Source organism: Acomys russatus, chromosome 28 (assembly GCF_903995435.1).
Source record: "Acomys russatus chromosome 28, mAcoRus1.1, whole genome shotgun sequence".
Taxonomy (NCBI): Eukaryota; Metazoa; Chordata; class Mammalia; order Rodentia; family Muridae; genus Acomys; species Acomys russatus.
Genome location: NC_067164.1, coordinates 3607464 through 3622787, shown reverse-complemented (window position 1 = coordinate 3622787; position 15324 = coordinate 3607464). Strand labels below are relative to the sequence as shown.

Sequence of the window (15324 nt, the reverse complement as noted above, 5' to 3'; positions counted from 1 at the left end):
AAAGGGGCAAGTGATGTTTTTTTTTTTTTTTACTTTTTTTATTAATTTATTCATATTACATCTTGATTGTTAGCCCTTCCCCTGTTTCCTCCCATTCTTCCCTCCCTCCCATTTCTCCCCTTCTCCCCTCCCCTATGTCTGTGATTGAGAGAGACCTCCTCCTCCTATATATGCTCTTAGAATATCGAGTCTCTTCTTGGTAACTTGCTATCCTTCCTCTGAGTGCCGCCAGGCCTCCCCATCCAGGGGAAGTGGTCAGAAAAGGGGCACCAGAGTTCGTGTGAGAGTCAGATCTCACTCTCCACTCAACGGTGGAGAATATCATGTTCGTCGGCTAGGTCTTGGTAGGGGTTCGAAGCTTACTGCCTATATTCTCCTTGGCTGGTGCCTTACTTTGAGGAGGACCCCAGGACCCAGGATCTGGCTGTCATAAAGATTTTCTTGTAGGTTTCCAGGACCCTGTGGGTCCTACTATTTTCTTATTCTTCCATGCTACTCTCACCTAAAGTCTCAATAGGATGTCCTCTCCTCTGACCCACTTTCTTGGTAAGTAAAGTTTTTCATGGTACATATCCCTTGGACTAGTGTTTTGATATAAGTGAGTATATACCATTTGTCTCTTTTTGCTTCTGGTTGAACTCACTCATTATGATAATTTCTAGATCAATCCATTTGTCCACAAATTTCAGGAATTCCTTGTTTTTAATAGCTGAGTAGTATTCCATAGTGTAAATGTACCACAGTTTCTTAGTCCATTCTTCTACTGAGGGACACTTAGGCTGTTTCCATGTTCTGGCTATTATGTATAAAGCAGCTATGAACATGGTTGAGCATATGTCCCTGTTATGTGGTAGGGCATTTTCTGGATATATTCCAAGGAGTGGGATAGCTGGGTCTTGAGGAAGCCCTATTCTCATTTTTCTGAGAAAGCACCAGATAGCTTTCCAAAGTGGTTGTACTAGTTTTCATTCCCACCAGCAATGAAGGAGTGTACAGATTGGGAAAAGATCTTCACCAACCCTTCATCTGACAAAGGTTTAATATCCAAAATATATAAAGAACTCAAGAAATTAAACACCACAAAACCAAACAACCCAATTGTGAAATGGGGCTTGGAACTTAACAGAGAATTCTCAACAGAGAAATATCAAATGGCCGAGAAACACTTAAAGAAATGCTCAACCTCCTTAGTCATCAGGGAAATGCAAATCAAAACAACTCTGAGATTCCATCTTACACCCATCAGAATAGCTAAGATCAAAAACTCAAATGACACCACATGTTGGCGAGGATGTGGAGAAAGCGGTGGGTTTTTAAAGCTACAGAACAGAGAGAGAATCCAAGAGGCTGGAGAAACCCAATTCAGCAGAGACCACAAAGGGACTAAAGCCAACAACTGACAAACATAACATCCCAGAAGACAGAGAAACACTCCGGTCTGCGCATCTCTGAAGCCTGACAAAGAACATCCACGGTCCTTTCCAAACTCGATCCACTGGGGGGAGGGGCGGGGGGGCCAGGAGGGGAAACTGAGCATATGCTTTGCTTATGGGGGAGGGGAAGATGGGAGCACAGAGTGACAGGTCTGAAGTTCAATGACAGCTCCCCACTGTCATTTGGGTAAACTGGTAGGATCTGGCTTTGTGTTCTGCTGGCAAGAAGCTCCTCCAGGGATAAAATTTGTATCATTCATTCATTCATTCATTCAGTGACAATACGTTCTAAGAATCGCTTCTTAGAATCCCATTTGCATAAAAGAAAGCTATCTAGTAATTTCTCCGTTCACTATTGCCGGTAATTTATACATTCCCGTAGAGATATTTACCTACTACTTTCAAGGTTGTTGTGACATTTGCTGATCCAAAAGTATTATTGGCATAGCACATGAACACTCCAGAATCATTAACTCTTGCTGAGCTGATAGTCAGTGTCTCCTGGCGTTCATAATCGAAGTCACCCTGGTGCCAGCTATTGCGCTTTACCTGTGCCTTGGTCTGAGGCTTTCAGAAGGGGAGGGAGAGAAAAAAAAAAAAAAAAAAAAAAACAAAGATTACCATATAATTTATATTCAGGATCTTTCCTAAATTAAAAATAGCAGCAATTAACTTCTCCGTATTAGCATTCATTATACACTGCTGAGGGGGAATTATAAAGCGTCGTGACAAGCCTGTCACTGGAACCCTTCATATCACAGGATTATATTGAAAGATAGTCATTATGAATGATTGGAAGAAAAAAAAAAAAAAAAAGGAAAATTCATTCCAAGCTCTCTGCAGTATTAGGTTTTGGTAGTCACCCCACAAGAAATATTACAGAATACTGATATTTCACAATGAGTCAGCACCCTTATGTCATATTAATACATCCTTTTTGTTTTGTTTTGTTTCTTTGGGATAGGATCTCTATGTAGACCGGGACAGCTTCTAAATCCCTACGGAGGCAGGCATGACCTTGAATTTCTGAGCCACCTGCCTCGCTCCAGCTGAATACAGGGCTCACAGGCATATGCCACCATCAAGCCTGGCTTGTGATGTGCTTGCTATGCATTGAACCCCAGGCTTTCATGCATGCCAGGCAAGCACCCTACCAACAGAGCTACATCCCAGCCACCACCACTACCCCACCAGTCCACTACCCTTCTTACGTGTGCGCCTAATGACTGAAAGGAAACACATAACCTTTTAAATTAACATTTAGTACCTTCAAAAATAAAATTAGAGTCAGAATATGTACAACTAACTTGGAAAGTTCATTCACCACCAGAGTTTTCAACCCAGCAGAATTTTCTTAACTACTCAAGGGAGGAGGCCCATGACACAACACACAGCATTTGAGCAGGCTGACAAGAAAGGACCGTGGCTCTGCCCTTGTGGTGTCATTTTGTGATCTGTCTGCAGACTAGACATGGAGAGATGCTTGCACAAGAAAAATCATAGGAGAACTTTAATACAGGCAGCGCCACTGAAGACATTCAAAGAGGTCCAATTCCGCACTCTGCATCTTCCAAATCGGCTGCCATGTGCACACATTCCCATTACAATGGGGAAAACAACATCAATTAAAGCAAGCAAGCAACTGGCAAAGACCAAGGGCACAGGCGATGCCCAGCCGATGGCCAGCTACACTGCCCCAGCCATGTTAGGCCAGCATCTGGTGCTGGTGATGGAAAAAGTACTGGAAAGGAGCTTGGCAGATCTTCTGTGCCTAAGGGACACTGCAAAAGAAGACAACAGTTCCATGATACTGTCTGCAGTGACGCTTGAAATGACATGACTATCCATGAGGTAAATGTTGCTATAAAGATTGTGACTGTATTAGGAGATAAGAGAAATGCTTATATTAGCATAGGAGGAGACGAGGTAGCACAGGTGTGAAATGCCTGCACTTGGGAGCCGAGACAGGCAGAAGGCTAAAGGCTTAGGGCAGCTTGGGCTACAACAGTGAGAATCGATTACAAACAAAGCATCAGTCTTAAAACTGCAAGCAAGTGGTAACGCATGCACACGGGGAAAACAAGAGAAACGTGGGAAACATGCAGGCTACCTGGCATTAAGAAAGGCCTGCCACCTGTGACTATGGAGTATGTCAAATCGGTAGCTGTGAGTCCACATAAAATATAACCTAGATGCTGGTCACTTAGAATTATAAGATACAGAATATGTTATTAATAACTTTTATGTTAATTTTAGTAGGAAATGGTAGTATTTCACACTACTGGGTCAAATATGACATTACAATAACTTATTTTTGGAATGTGCCTATCAGAAAAATTTAAATGACACATGGAGCTCACATTAGATTTCTAGTATATATAGCATTGCTAGCTACAAACATAGACAATGCCTTTCTTTCTTTCTTTCTTTCTTTCTTTCTTTCTTTCTTTCTTTCTTTCTTTCTTTCTTTCTTTCCTCCTTGTATAATTATAGTTTAGGAATTTTTCTTCAGGGCTGGGAACTGAAGGCCTCACACAAGCAAAGCAAGAGCTGTCACTGTGCTTATAACCAGCCCACAATGTTTGGAATCCTGTCGTGTTAAACTAAGCATACATAAAAGTTGATGGCCCAAGAGTCATTAACAGCAAGAGAATCTGTCTGGCCATTAACTGGCTGTGAGCTCTTGATCAAGTCGGAGACACACCTGGCCTCACACAAGGTGTGAACTAACAAATAGGCCTCTAAATGCCTTCCCAGTACTGTCTGCTGAAGATCCCAAGCCATCTCTTCTGGTAGAAATCTCCCAATTCGGTGCATAGGATCACTACCAACCCAAAATGACCCACCAGCCTTGCGCCAGCCTTATGGCACTGTTTCTGACTTCTCTCCAAAGCCACAATGATAAAGAACACACGGACCACCACTTCTTCTTCCTAGAGCCAGAGTCCCCAAAGGGCACTAAGCACAAACTCTGAGATGGTCAGCGCAGAACAAAATCGCTTGGCCAAAAGGTGTTCTAGCAACACCCAAAGTCAAAGATCATGATTTAGCATACCGCCAAGCTCAGCACTGAAAGCAGCAAATGGAAACATTAGCGTTTGGAAGCACTCGAAAAGCCTAGCCAAGATGAGCAAGCACTGTATAAACACCCAGACTTGCATGCTTCCAACAGATAATCGAGACAAATCTTAAGGTCGCAGTGCAGCCTCTGTTTCTCACGAGTGAAACTTCCTCTAAGTGGTCAAGATCAAACATCATGGATTTTAAAAAATAATCTGATAGTGCTAACAGCGTTCCAAATTATGCCAAAGGATCAATAAAAGATTCATGGTGAACCCTGGCGGAGAGCCAAGAGTCCCATCTGCAAGTCACACGTTGCATGCTGTCTGCACATGATTTGGTTTGCTTTAACCCTTGGAGGCACACACTGGGATCTCCCCAACGGGTTTCTAACACTAACGACTTCGCTACCATTGCCAGTGGGTTAATTGGGAATGGCAGGCAGGGCTCCTGGGAACCGTGGTTCACAACAGAACCGCCTGGGGCAATTGAATTTCTCATCTTAAAAGGGCTAATTCTCAAGTATACACAGGCTCAGATACACACACACAGTCCAAATTGTCCTCTCATCTGAAATCGAGGATTATAGAAAGCCAATTAATATGGGATTGTGTGCTGTAAGGTTAGCCCAAAATCCATACAGAAGCTATTATTTCTATTACATTAGATGGTCTGAAAACTAAAAGTTGTTCCTGTGAGCCAGTGGTTTGGAAGAACAAGTCTCCAGTACGATCCATCCCCTGGCCAGTAGCAGGCTTCATAGACGAAGCAAGCTATCATCCATCAAGGTCTGCACAAATGCCATTATTATGCGGATCACCATGGCTATGCGTTTAGCACAGAATTCTTTATGCAAGCATGAAATCGACAGTGTTGGATACTGTCCAAGAGGAGGAGGAAGAGGAGGAATAAAATCTATTCCTTTTTCCATTTCACATTCCACGTGTGAAATAAAGAGGAGCTACTGATGGTTAGGCAATCATCTCACTAACAGTACTGAAAAATAGAAAGAAAACTCAGCCAAATGCAAATATTAATGCAAAATATCCAGAAAATTAAGAGTTTTGAAACCTTGCCATTGAGTGTGTGTGTGTGTGTGTCCATCCAAATATAACTGTCTAAAATTGGTTAGACAGTGCCCTTGTCTCACAGGCATAACACCTTTGGGTTCAAGCCTTAGTACTGAAAGAAAAAGAGATAGGGCAGGGGAGCACCTGGAAAAATGTATTTAAGATATGCCCAGCACAGTATCTGACATATAGTGGGCATTCGATGTATATCGGTCAGCTGAACGAGAGTGTTTCACATTAAAGATAACCATTTTATCAATAGCAACCAAAACAAACGGAAAACCATCAGCAGCTTCATCTCAGGTGAACAGCCTCACAGGGGGAAATACAGCACACACAGCAGAGAACCCCATCTCCCAGATGAACCGGCCACTCTGGGGGGATCAGAAGAGCTTTGGGGGCCATACAGGACACCACTGAGAGGCGGAGGGGTGCTGACAACTCGTTGTCATCTCTGGCCTAAGCAGACAATAGTTTTACCTGAAGGTTATACAGCTATTCATTGGTTTTGTTTTGTCTTTCAATTTCCTTACCAAAGTCATTTCAAACAAACAAAACCAGCGCTAATAACCTGAGGCTGTTGCCCCTCTCTGTTCTCAAAATATAGTGGCAGCGTGGCAGTTGTTGGCCACTGATAGCAGATGCAGCTGTTGTGCTGTAAGCAGGCAGCCAGCATGTGAATGCACTCTCCGCCAGTTGCTAACAGCCACGCCAGCCAGCGCTGCCATGTAGAGAACTGCACAATCTTCCAGACAGAGACAGCAACGCACCGACACAGGAAATGACCAGGACTTGCTCACCTGAGGAGGGTTCAGCTTTATCCACATGGAGCCCACGGAAGAAGACACGTCTTTTATGGTGCACGTCACGGCAAACTTGTCCCCTTCCCTAAGGAGATGGCTTGTTTTGGCCACAGACACAGCTGGGATAGCCTTGATGGCTAGAAGTAAAAGCAGCATGGCCCTCGCGTCAGTCACCCCATTACAGCACGGATTTTCACTTGCCTTATTTTCAAGGTGCCTCTTTTTCCTCTTTACAGCCATTTTTTTGTTTTACTTATCTGTGTGTGTCTTTGTATATGTGTGCCATGTGCGAGGTGTCTGAGAGAGCCTAATGGAGGGTGTAGACTCTCCTGGAGCTGGAGGTGCAGGCAGATGGAGGCCACCGAGGGTGGGGGGCTCGGATCCACACTGATCTTCTACGAGAGCAGAGAGCACCCTTCACTTCTGAGCCCCTTCTCTAGACCCTGACTTGTTCTTTTCTTGAATGTGCACAGCTTACATTGGATCATTAAACAAAATGTAAAGCACAAGACTAACCAGTCTGTATTGTTTGCGTGCCTAAATACACTACCAATTCAGTCATTGATCCTGCAAGCCCATTTTATTCCCACTGAGTGAGAAAGGAAGGGTGCACAGTAGGAGGCACTTCTGGCTTTTCCATGGAGGGAGGAGAGGTTAGCATAGCGAAGCAGATTTACTCTTTATCCTTGATTTCTTAAGGACCTAGACTACAGCTAATATTCCTTTAGCCAAATGGGCACCTTTCCCGTACATTACACAATCACACCTTGCTTATTTCTGAGAACTCCAGGTTTCAAATAACTCCAATGTCCTTCATTTTAATGAGTACAGTTTTTCGAAAGCAGGTTAAAAATTCTCCTCATCAGTTGAATCCCAAAGTGATGCTCAATTACAGTCTTAACTATAAAGTCGAGTTTTATCTTCTGGTACTGAAAGTTTCAGTGTGATGCCACGGGGCACGGGTACTTTCTTTCCCAGAGCCTGAATGGCTTGGGAATGCATTAGAACCAACAACTAACAGGAAAAAAAAAATCAGGTCATGTATCCACAGCAAATTAAAGAACACATACATTCCTTGTAGACAAATTTCTTCAAATGTAATCTTCCCACCGAGCAGGAACACTTGTGGCAAGCATGTCACTTTGGGATTCCCCAAACCAGCAGGTTTAAATGCCCAACAGCCGTGGACCTATTACTCTGGAGGAATTCACAAATGTCCGTTACTAGGTCTATGTCCTAATGCCTTAGGTTAAGTGGAAAGAGAGAAGTCAGACCCATGAACAGGGTTCTCCATCTCCCATAAGATGTCAGAAAAGAGGCCTTACCTGCCCTCACTTTCAGGATGAATTTGTCAGACAGTACCCATCTGCCCTCTCGCAGGGCGGCACAGCGGAGACAGAGCCGGTGGTAGGTGCGCTTTACGTTTTTGATGGTGATGCCAGCCTTGGGGTTTGGGACAAATGTCAGGTCTTTGGGAAGAGATTTCCCATCACACTCCCTGAGGGAATAATTGGACACCTCTGGGTCTGTCAGAGGGCAGCGGACCAATGTGTCGTTGTCTTCTCTGCCATACAAGGGCAGGCCAACCAGGAAAAGGATGGCAGGATCTACGAAGCAGAGCAGAAGTCAGTGTGTCACGTGGCTGTGCAGGCACGATGCAAACACTGTTTGTTTGTTTGTTTGTTTGTTTGTTTGTTTGAGACAGGGTCTCACTATGCAGCCCTGGCCGGCCTGGAACCTGTAGACCAGGCTGGCCTTGAACTCACAGAGATCCACCTGCCTCAGCTGGATTAAAGGTGTACACCAACACATTCTACTCTCTGAAAACATTTTTAAAAGACAAGATATTTACAAGTTTTGTGTAACACAATAAATATCAATTTTTTAAAATTTTAACTTATGGGTGTGAGTACGTGCTACCTTGTCTGTTCATGGACTATGTGCCTGCAGATGGGAGACTGGAAGGGGCATCAGATCCCCTGGAGCTGGCATTCTAAGTGGTTGTGAACCGCCAACGTGGGTGCTGGGAAGCACCCAAACTGGGTCGTCTGTGAAAGCGCAAGTGTTCTTAAAGGCTGAGCTTCCTCGCAAGCCTCCAACACACTGGCTTTTTATGTGGGCGCTAAGGATCAAATGCAGGTCCTTGTGCTTGTAGGGCGTGCACTCACTTGACTCATCCCAGCCCCCCGAAATTCTGTTTGAAAACTATCCTTTCCACCTGAAAGTCAAATGCTATAACACATAAACAGAATTTGTTTCCAGTGAAGTATATTTGTTTTATCATTTATTTATTTATTTATTTTTTAAATCAAACCTTCATGACTAAAACCATGATCAGAAGCCATAGTTGGTTTTGTCTCTCTACTTTCTCAGTCACCAGGATGGAGACTCTCCAAAAGGGTGCGCCACTTTCCTTCCTCCCAGCGGCATGGACTAGTCAAGGGTCTAAATGTGACACAAGGGCGTGAGCTCTGACTAGTCCGGCTCACTCAGCTGGCTCCTCAGACACGGCAGTGTCTACGCAGCCCATCATTAAGCCAAATGGTACTTTCATTACCACCTGAAAATTACAAAAAAACGCCTTCCCCAACGTCGCCAGCCGCCTGGGGATGGGCTCAACAGTTCCGAAGCAGAACCCTGAAGCTCAGCTGTGGCTTATCAGTGAGCCTGTCCCCTCAGCTGCCCACTTAAGGAAGGACAACTGATAAAGGCGGCAGAGGCACAGTCCATTTCACGGCAATCTTCCAAGGCAGCTTTATTAACCCCTGTTTGAGCATGCTAGGATTTGTATAATTGTGTTTCCCTAACAATCCCCTGAGGGAGACTGCTCATCTTATCTAAAACCCACAGTGAGAAATGGAGGCGCTAGGCTGCACATCTCCCAGGCACTGGAAATACATGCACTGTACTCTTCAGAATCGTGAGCACATTAGAAGTGACAGGCCCAGTCCCATCACAAGCCGCACTACAAGCAGGACTTCCATTTCCTCCCAATTGTCTCTGAAACTGTCATTAGCTTGGTTTTTACATTTTCCAAAGGATGCAGCCCTGTGGGTTCCTGACATGATAGCAAAACTATGTGCGGGCCTGCACACACACACACACACACACACACACACACGTCCGCATATACACACACACAAATTGCAGACTTCATCTAGAAAATGAGATTTAGGAATTCAGCTGTCACAGCTCTTTGTCTCTTGTTTCCAAGAGGTTCTAACTATTGAAAAGAACCAACTCCCAGAGAACTTATGACTGACAAGGGATACGTAGCTGTCTGAGTAATTTTTCTGGAATTTACTCCCTTAAGAGTGGGCCAAGTCTTTTGAAGTGCTAAGCCTGTTCAGGCCTTTTGAGGCCTTGGGTTCCCTGAAGTGTTTTTACTAAGTGGGAATATTTAGTATCTCAAGGCATTAAAATGCAGTTTTCCCAAAGGGTCTAATTTATTCTTGGGGTTGACTCCAAGCACCAAGACAAATGGGCTAACCAGCCTGTAATCAAGTTATGGCCTTGCAGACCCCCAACTGGGGTCACACTCAAAGCCACTGTGGCTCTAACAGGGAAAGGCAGTGAAGGAAAACATTTACGCTAGGCCTTCTAGAACCAGCTGGCAACATTCTGCCTGTGGTTTGTTCGCCTGCATGTCACCTGGGAGTAAGGGCAGGGCACCGGACACTCTGCAGCACCGCGACACGGGGAGTCCAGCGTTTACCTCTGACAAACACGTAAATTGAGCTCCTGAGGCCACTGCGGTTGATGCAGGTATATTTGCCCGTGTGAGCGGCCTCAGCTTTTTCCTGAATCCATTCATTCTGTTGATTCTCGCTCATTCGATCAACGACGGTCTCGAAAGTCCATTTGAGGAAGGCAGGATCAACACATGTCAGCCTGATTGTGTCGCCAGCTTCGACTATTAACTCTGCCTGTGCTGGCTGGATGGACGGCGGAGAGAGCTCCCCTGGACTCACAGATGGCTGGCAAGTTCCTGCCAAGAAAAACAAGGACTGTGTTGAGTGTGAGCTGTCTTGGCGAAATAAAGCATTTCTTCTAATACTGAGTTCCATCTTCTGTGTACGCTACAACAAAAATAGCCCTGCTATTTGTGGCTGCAAAGGGAATTCTGTCTAAAGTTTAAATCCATCTATAAAGTTATTTTCTGCATCCTTCAGTCTGTCCTATGGGTCGTACTTGGTGTACACGTTGCTGAGACGGATGCATGGCTTTCTTTGCGTCCACGACTTTGCACAGGGCATGTTAATGATGATGGTCTATCCTCAAGGTGTGCTGCCACACGAATATCCACCTTAAAACACACAGCAACAGCCGGCCCTGATGGCGCCCACCTATAATCCTACCACTAGGGAGGCAGGGTCAGATGGATCAAGGACATACAGAGAGAGTTCCAGGATAGTCAGGGCTACAATAGAAACCCTGTCTTGGTAAAAACAACAGCCACCACCAAAACAACCCACAGCAACAACATCTTACACAATGGAAGCCAGATATAGATATATATTTATTACATATAAATCATACAGTGTATGAGAGAGAGAGAGAGAGAGAGAGAGAGAGAGAGAGAGAGAGAGAGAGTGTGTGTGTGTGTGTGTGTGTGTGTGTGTGTGTGTGTGTGTGTGTGTGTGTGTGTGTGTGTGACTGTATGTGACAGGACACCCTTTTCTTTTTCTTCAAGCTTTGGAAATTCACCCATTTTCATACAATACTCCTTACATGACAATGCTCACAGAAATAAATATCTACATGATCTAAATGTTGCTGTGAAAATGATGGCGGCACCTTCAGGATGAGACCTTCAGGCAGTTTACCAAATATGCTGGCTTCCAGTCTGATCTACCTAATGCGCAGAGAGTCCACACTGGTGTGATATATGTTCTTTCCATACATTTCAGAACTTAAAAAAAAAAAAAAAGAACTTTGCTCCGGGAACCAGGGTAAAAAGCACTCCTTAGGCAAACCTGTCATTGAACTAAAAGTGGGGGAAGAAAACCAGCTCCTAAATGTTGCCCTCCGACCTCTGAAGGCGGTGGTACACGCGTGTGTGTGCACATGCATGCAGTAATAATAAATAAAAATGCTTTGAATGGACTCGGCTCAAGTGCAAGAGTAAACGAAACACAGCTGTAAGTTTAGACTGATGAAAAAGAGGTGGACTGGACCTGGGCCCTATCAGCCGAGGGAGGCGGAGAACAGGACTGCAGAGGCTGGACTTCCAGGAAGCCTGTGTGGGAGGCGCTTGGCCGGAAAACAGTCCAATGAAGGCCTGACAGGTAAGGTTGAGTGAAGAGCATGGCTGACCACCAAGAGCTCCCACACCTCGGCATAAGATCCAACCTGCAGGATGATCACGGGACGACAATGATTTCAAGATGGAACCCTCCAAAAACAAGGATTCTATCAGCCGAAAGCAAGTAGAAAAGTCACGAAGAGGCTGATTTTGTTATTAAATCACCAAGGGAGAGAGGGAGAGAGGGAAGGGAGAAGGAGAAAGGAGGGAGGCCAAAGACCACACATTAGAAAGCGCCCTTTAGCCAGGCCGGCCTGGTGGCACACACCTTTAATCCCAGCACTCAGGAGGCAGAGGCAGGGAATTCCTGTGACTTTGAGGCCAGCCTGATCTACAAAGTGAGTTCAGGACAACCAAGGCTACATAGAGAAACCCTGTGTAAAAAAAAAAAAAAAAAAAAAAAAAAAAGACAAAAACAAAACAAAACAAAACCAAAAAAATAAAGTACCCTTTAACCTCAGCACTTGGGAGGCAAAGGCAGGTGGATCTCTGTAAATTTGAGGCCAGCTTCGACTACAGAGTGAGTTCCAGGACAGCTACAGAGAAACCCTCTTTTGAAAAACCAAAAAGAAAAAAAGAAAAAGTGCCAGAAAGAAGGAGGGATTGAGGCAGATACCACATAGCAAACCACAGGTTAAAAAAAACAAGTCCTCACTGGGCCTGGTGGTACTCACCTTTAATCCCAACACTTGGGAGGCAGAGGCAGGCAGATCACTGTGAGTTCAAGGCCAGCCTGGTCTATAAAGTGAGTCCAGGACAGCCAGGGCTACACAGAGAAAGCATGTCTTGAAAAAAAAGTACTCTAAGATGGTTACAAAAAGACCTCTGGGATCTGGCCAGACACGGTGGTACGCACCTTTAACAGTACAGTGGTACCATTGGTATGGGCGAAATGGTACAGCACTTCAGAGGTACGGGCAACCAGATGGCTGTGAATTTGAGGCTAGCCTGGTCTACAAAGTGGAAACCTGTCTCAAACAACAACAGTAACAATAAAAATAAATCACACACACACACACACACACACACACACACACACACACACACACGTCTCTTGGAATTCAAGGGCACACAATTTCAGGAGTGCCAATGTCTGCCTATTCCAGGGCAGGCAGCTTCAAGTGCGGGACTCTCCTGAGGGCAGGAAGATGGAGAAAAAAAACCAAATGTACAGGTAAAGAAGGCCACACAGTAAGGAACCCAGGAAAGCTGCGCACATGTGCAGACAGGAGAAGGAGCACCTAGAAACAGGGACAGACGGAAGGCACTGTAAAGAAAGGCTCAAATTGTCCTCTGCAGGCTTCCATATGCATGACCAGCTTCAATCCCCAGTTAGAGCAACAGACTGCCAAGGACAGCAGTGACAGGGTTTATAACCATCAAATGTCACTAAGCACCAGGAATCAGAGATGCTGTAAGGTGACGTTGCCTACCTGGGCCACCAGGCTCCACAGCTCCATGGCCCAGCCTGCTTACAGACGTAGAGCAGTGGGACTGTTTTCAGAAGCCTAAGAAGCATTCCAAAGTTTAAGTGGGGGGGTGGGGGGGTGGCACAAAGGGAGGCGCTACTGTTTCAGTTACTTATACCCCAATTATGTAGCCCCTTGTTGAAAAGAAAAGGGAGGGAGGGAGGGAGGGAGGGAGGGAGGGAGGAAGGGAGGGACTAATGGACAGACAAACTGACTAACTACTTCCAATGAATACAGAATACCCTCCGTACACTAACAGCAAACTTAATCCAAAAATTTAGTTGATGCCTTACACTGTCGTGTGAAATTTAAAAATAATTGCCACTAGAAGTATTCAGGGTTTTATTCTCAACAATGACTTATAAGCTCAATTTTTATATACACTATAAAATAAGAGTTGTACTAGGGTACAAGTGAAGGTAATGTTTATTGTCTTGTTTGCAAACTATCTTCAATGCTGTTATCATGGTAATAATAATAATAATAATAATAATAATAATAATAATAATAATAACAACAACAACAACAGAGATTCAGATTTAGAAAAACGGAGATTCACACCAAAGGAGCATTGCTTAGAAAGCTACTCCAGGGTTGCTGCGATGCTCAGGAGTAGGAGGGCTGGTGGAACACAACTGAGAGCCTAGCCTCAGTACCACCTAAAAAGCCAGGCATGAAAGCATGGCCCTGTAACTCCAGCCTGGCAAGCAGAGACAGGCAGATCCCAGGCGCTCACACACTGGCTCCCTGGCTAGCTGGCTCTGCCCAGGCAGCAGGCTCCAGGTCAGTCAGAGAGCAGGTCTCAGGGGAGTAGGGTGATAAGCAACCAAGGGAACACCTGAGTCCTCCTCTGGCCTCCCTGCAGAGGTGTGTGTGCCCATTTACTTACTTACTTACACACACACTGAAATATACATTTTGATGTGTATACTGGTTCTCACAAGCTTTCCACAATCTGTTCACTTGGCTGCCTTTTGTCTACACCAGGATTTTTGTGTCACTAAATGTACTTCCTTAATTATGTGTGGCCATTTTCTTGTCCCCGAGCATGTTAATTGATGAACCAAAAGAAAATGACATATGATGAGACTCACCACCCTAGAGACCAAATCTTATGATGAATGAGAGTCAGATGGGGAGCACAGCTGCTCTTCAGTGAGCACTCACGAGTCCTTGCTACTGCTGGCCCTTGCTCACCCAAACAAAACAAACACACACACACACACACATACACACACATGCACACACACAAACGATGGTCCCCTCGACAGAGGGGGAGCATAAACAGACAGCAGAGAAAAGCCTTAGCACCGGTGCAGAAGGAATGTCAACACATCCTCTGCTCAGAGCCTCTTCAATAGAGTGTCTTCCCTATTTTCTGTGTCAAATTTATCCAAAATCAGGTCAGCTGAAGGCAGGGGCTCAAGTCTACCCAGGACAGCATTTCATGACATTATGCACACACCTGTCTACAAACAGATGAAACAACATGTTTGGGTGTCAATGCAACGAAGTATTAGCAAGCTATAAAAAGAAGAAGAAAAGAATGAGGCGCTGACACATGCTACAACATGACACATGCCACAACATGAGAAGACACACATACATACACACACACACACACACACACACACACACACACACACACACACGTCCTTCCTTACATGAGGTACCTGGAGGAGGGCAACAGAGACAGGAAGCAGCGTGGAGGTTATTAAGGGGCTGGAGGTGGGTGAGGAACCTTCTGGGAGGAGGAAGAGGCCCTGGAAGTGAGGAGGAACGGTGACTGTCCCACACGGTGCACTTGTTCCCACCGCTAAACTGGACACTTTAAAACAGCACATTGTACGTTGTGTATATGGTTTTTTTTAAAACCCTAAGATTAAGCCAGGTGTGGTAGTGCACGCCTTTAATCTCAGCACTGGGGAGGAAGAAGCAGGGCAGATCTCTGAGTTTGAGGCTAGCCTGGTCTACAGAATGAGTTTCAGGGCAGCCAGGGCTACGCCGAGAAAGCCTGTCTTAAAGAACAAAAAAAAAAAAAAAAATTAAATTTGAAAAAGAGAGAGAGAGAGAAACTAACAAGTAAAAACCCTAAAATTATAATAAAACACCATCCAAGCCGGGACATGTATGAAGTATGTGCTGTGAAAACACACACACACACACACACACACACACACACAC

At 44.9% G+C, this 15324-nt stretch overlaps 1 protein-coding gene across 2 annotated transcripts in view; it reads right to left on the bottom strand.

The window, feature by feature from the left end:
- The window catches only part of Kit (KIT proto-oncogene, receptor tyrosine kinase), a 77619-nt gene that overhangs the window by 35304 nt on the left and 26991 nt on the right, over positions 1 to 15324 (bottom strand). For both annotated transcript variants that reach the window (XM_051170243.1, XM_051170245.1), the window contains exons 2-5: positions 10082 to 10354; positions 7692 to 7973; positions 6364 to 6503; positions 1826 to 2000 (exon numbers count right to left, since the gene is read on the bottom strand). In XM_051170243.1, the coding sequence (XP_051026200.1) occupies positions 1826 to 2000; positions 6364 to 6503; positions 7692 to 7973; positions 10082 to 10354 (870 nt within the window). The remainder of the gene's footprint in view (positions 1 to 1825; positions 2001 to 6363; positions 6504 to 7691; positions 7974 to 10081; positions 10355 to 15324) is intronic.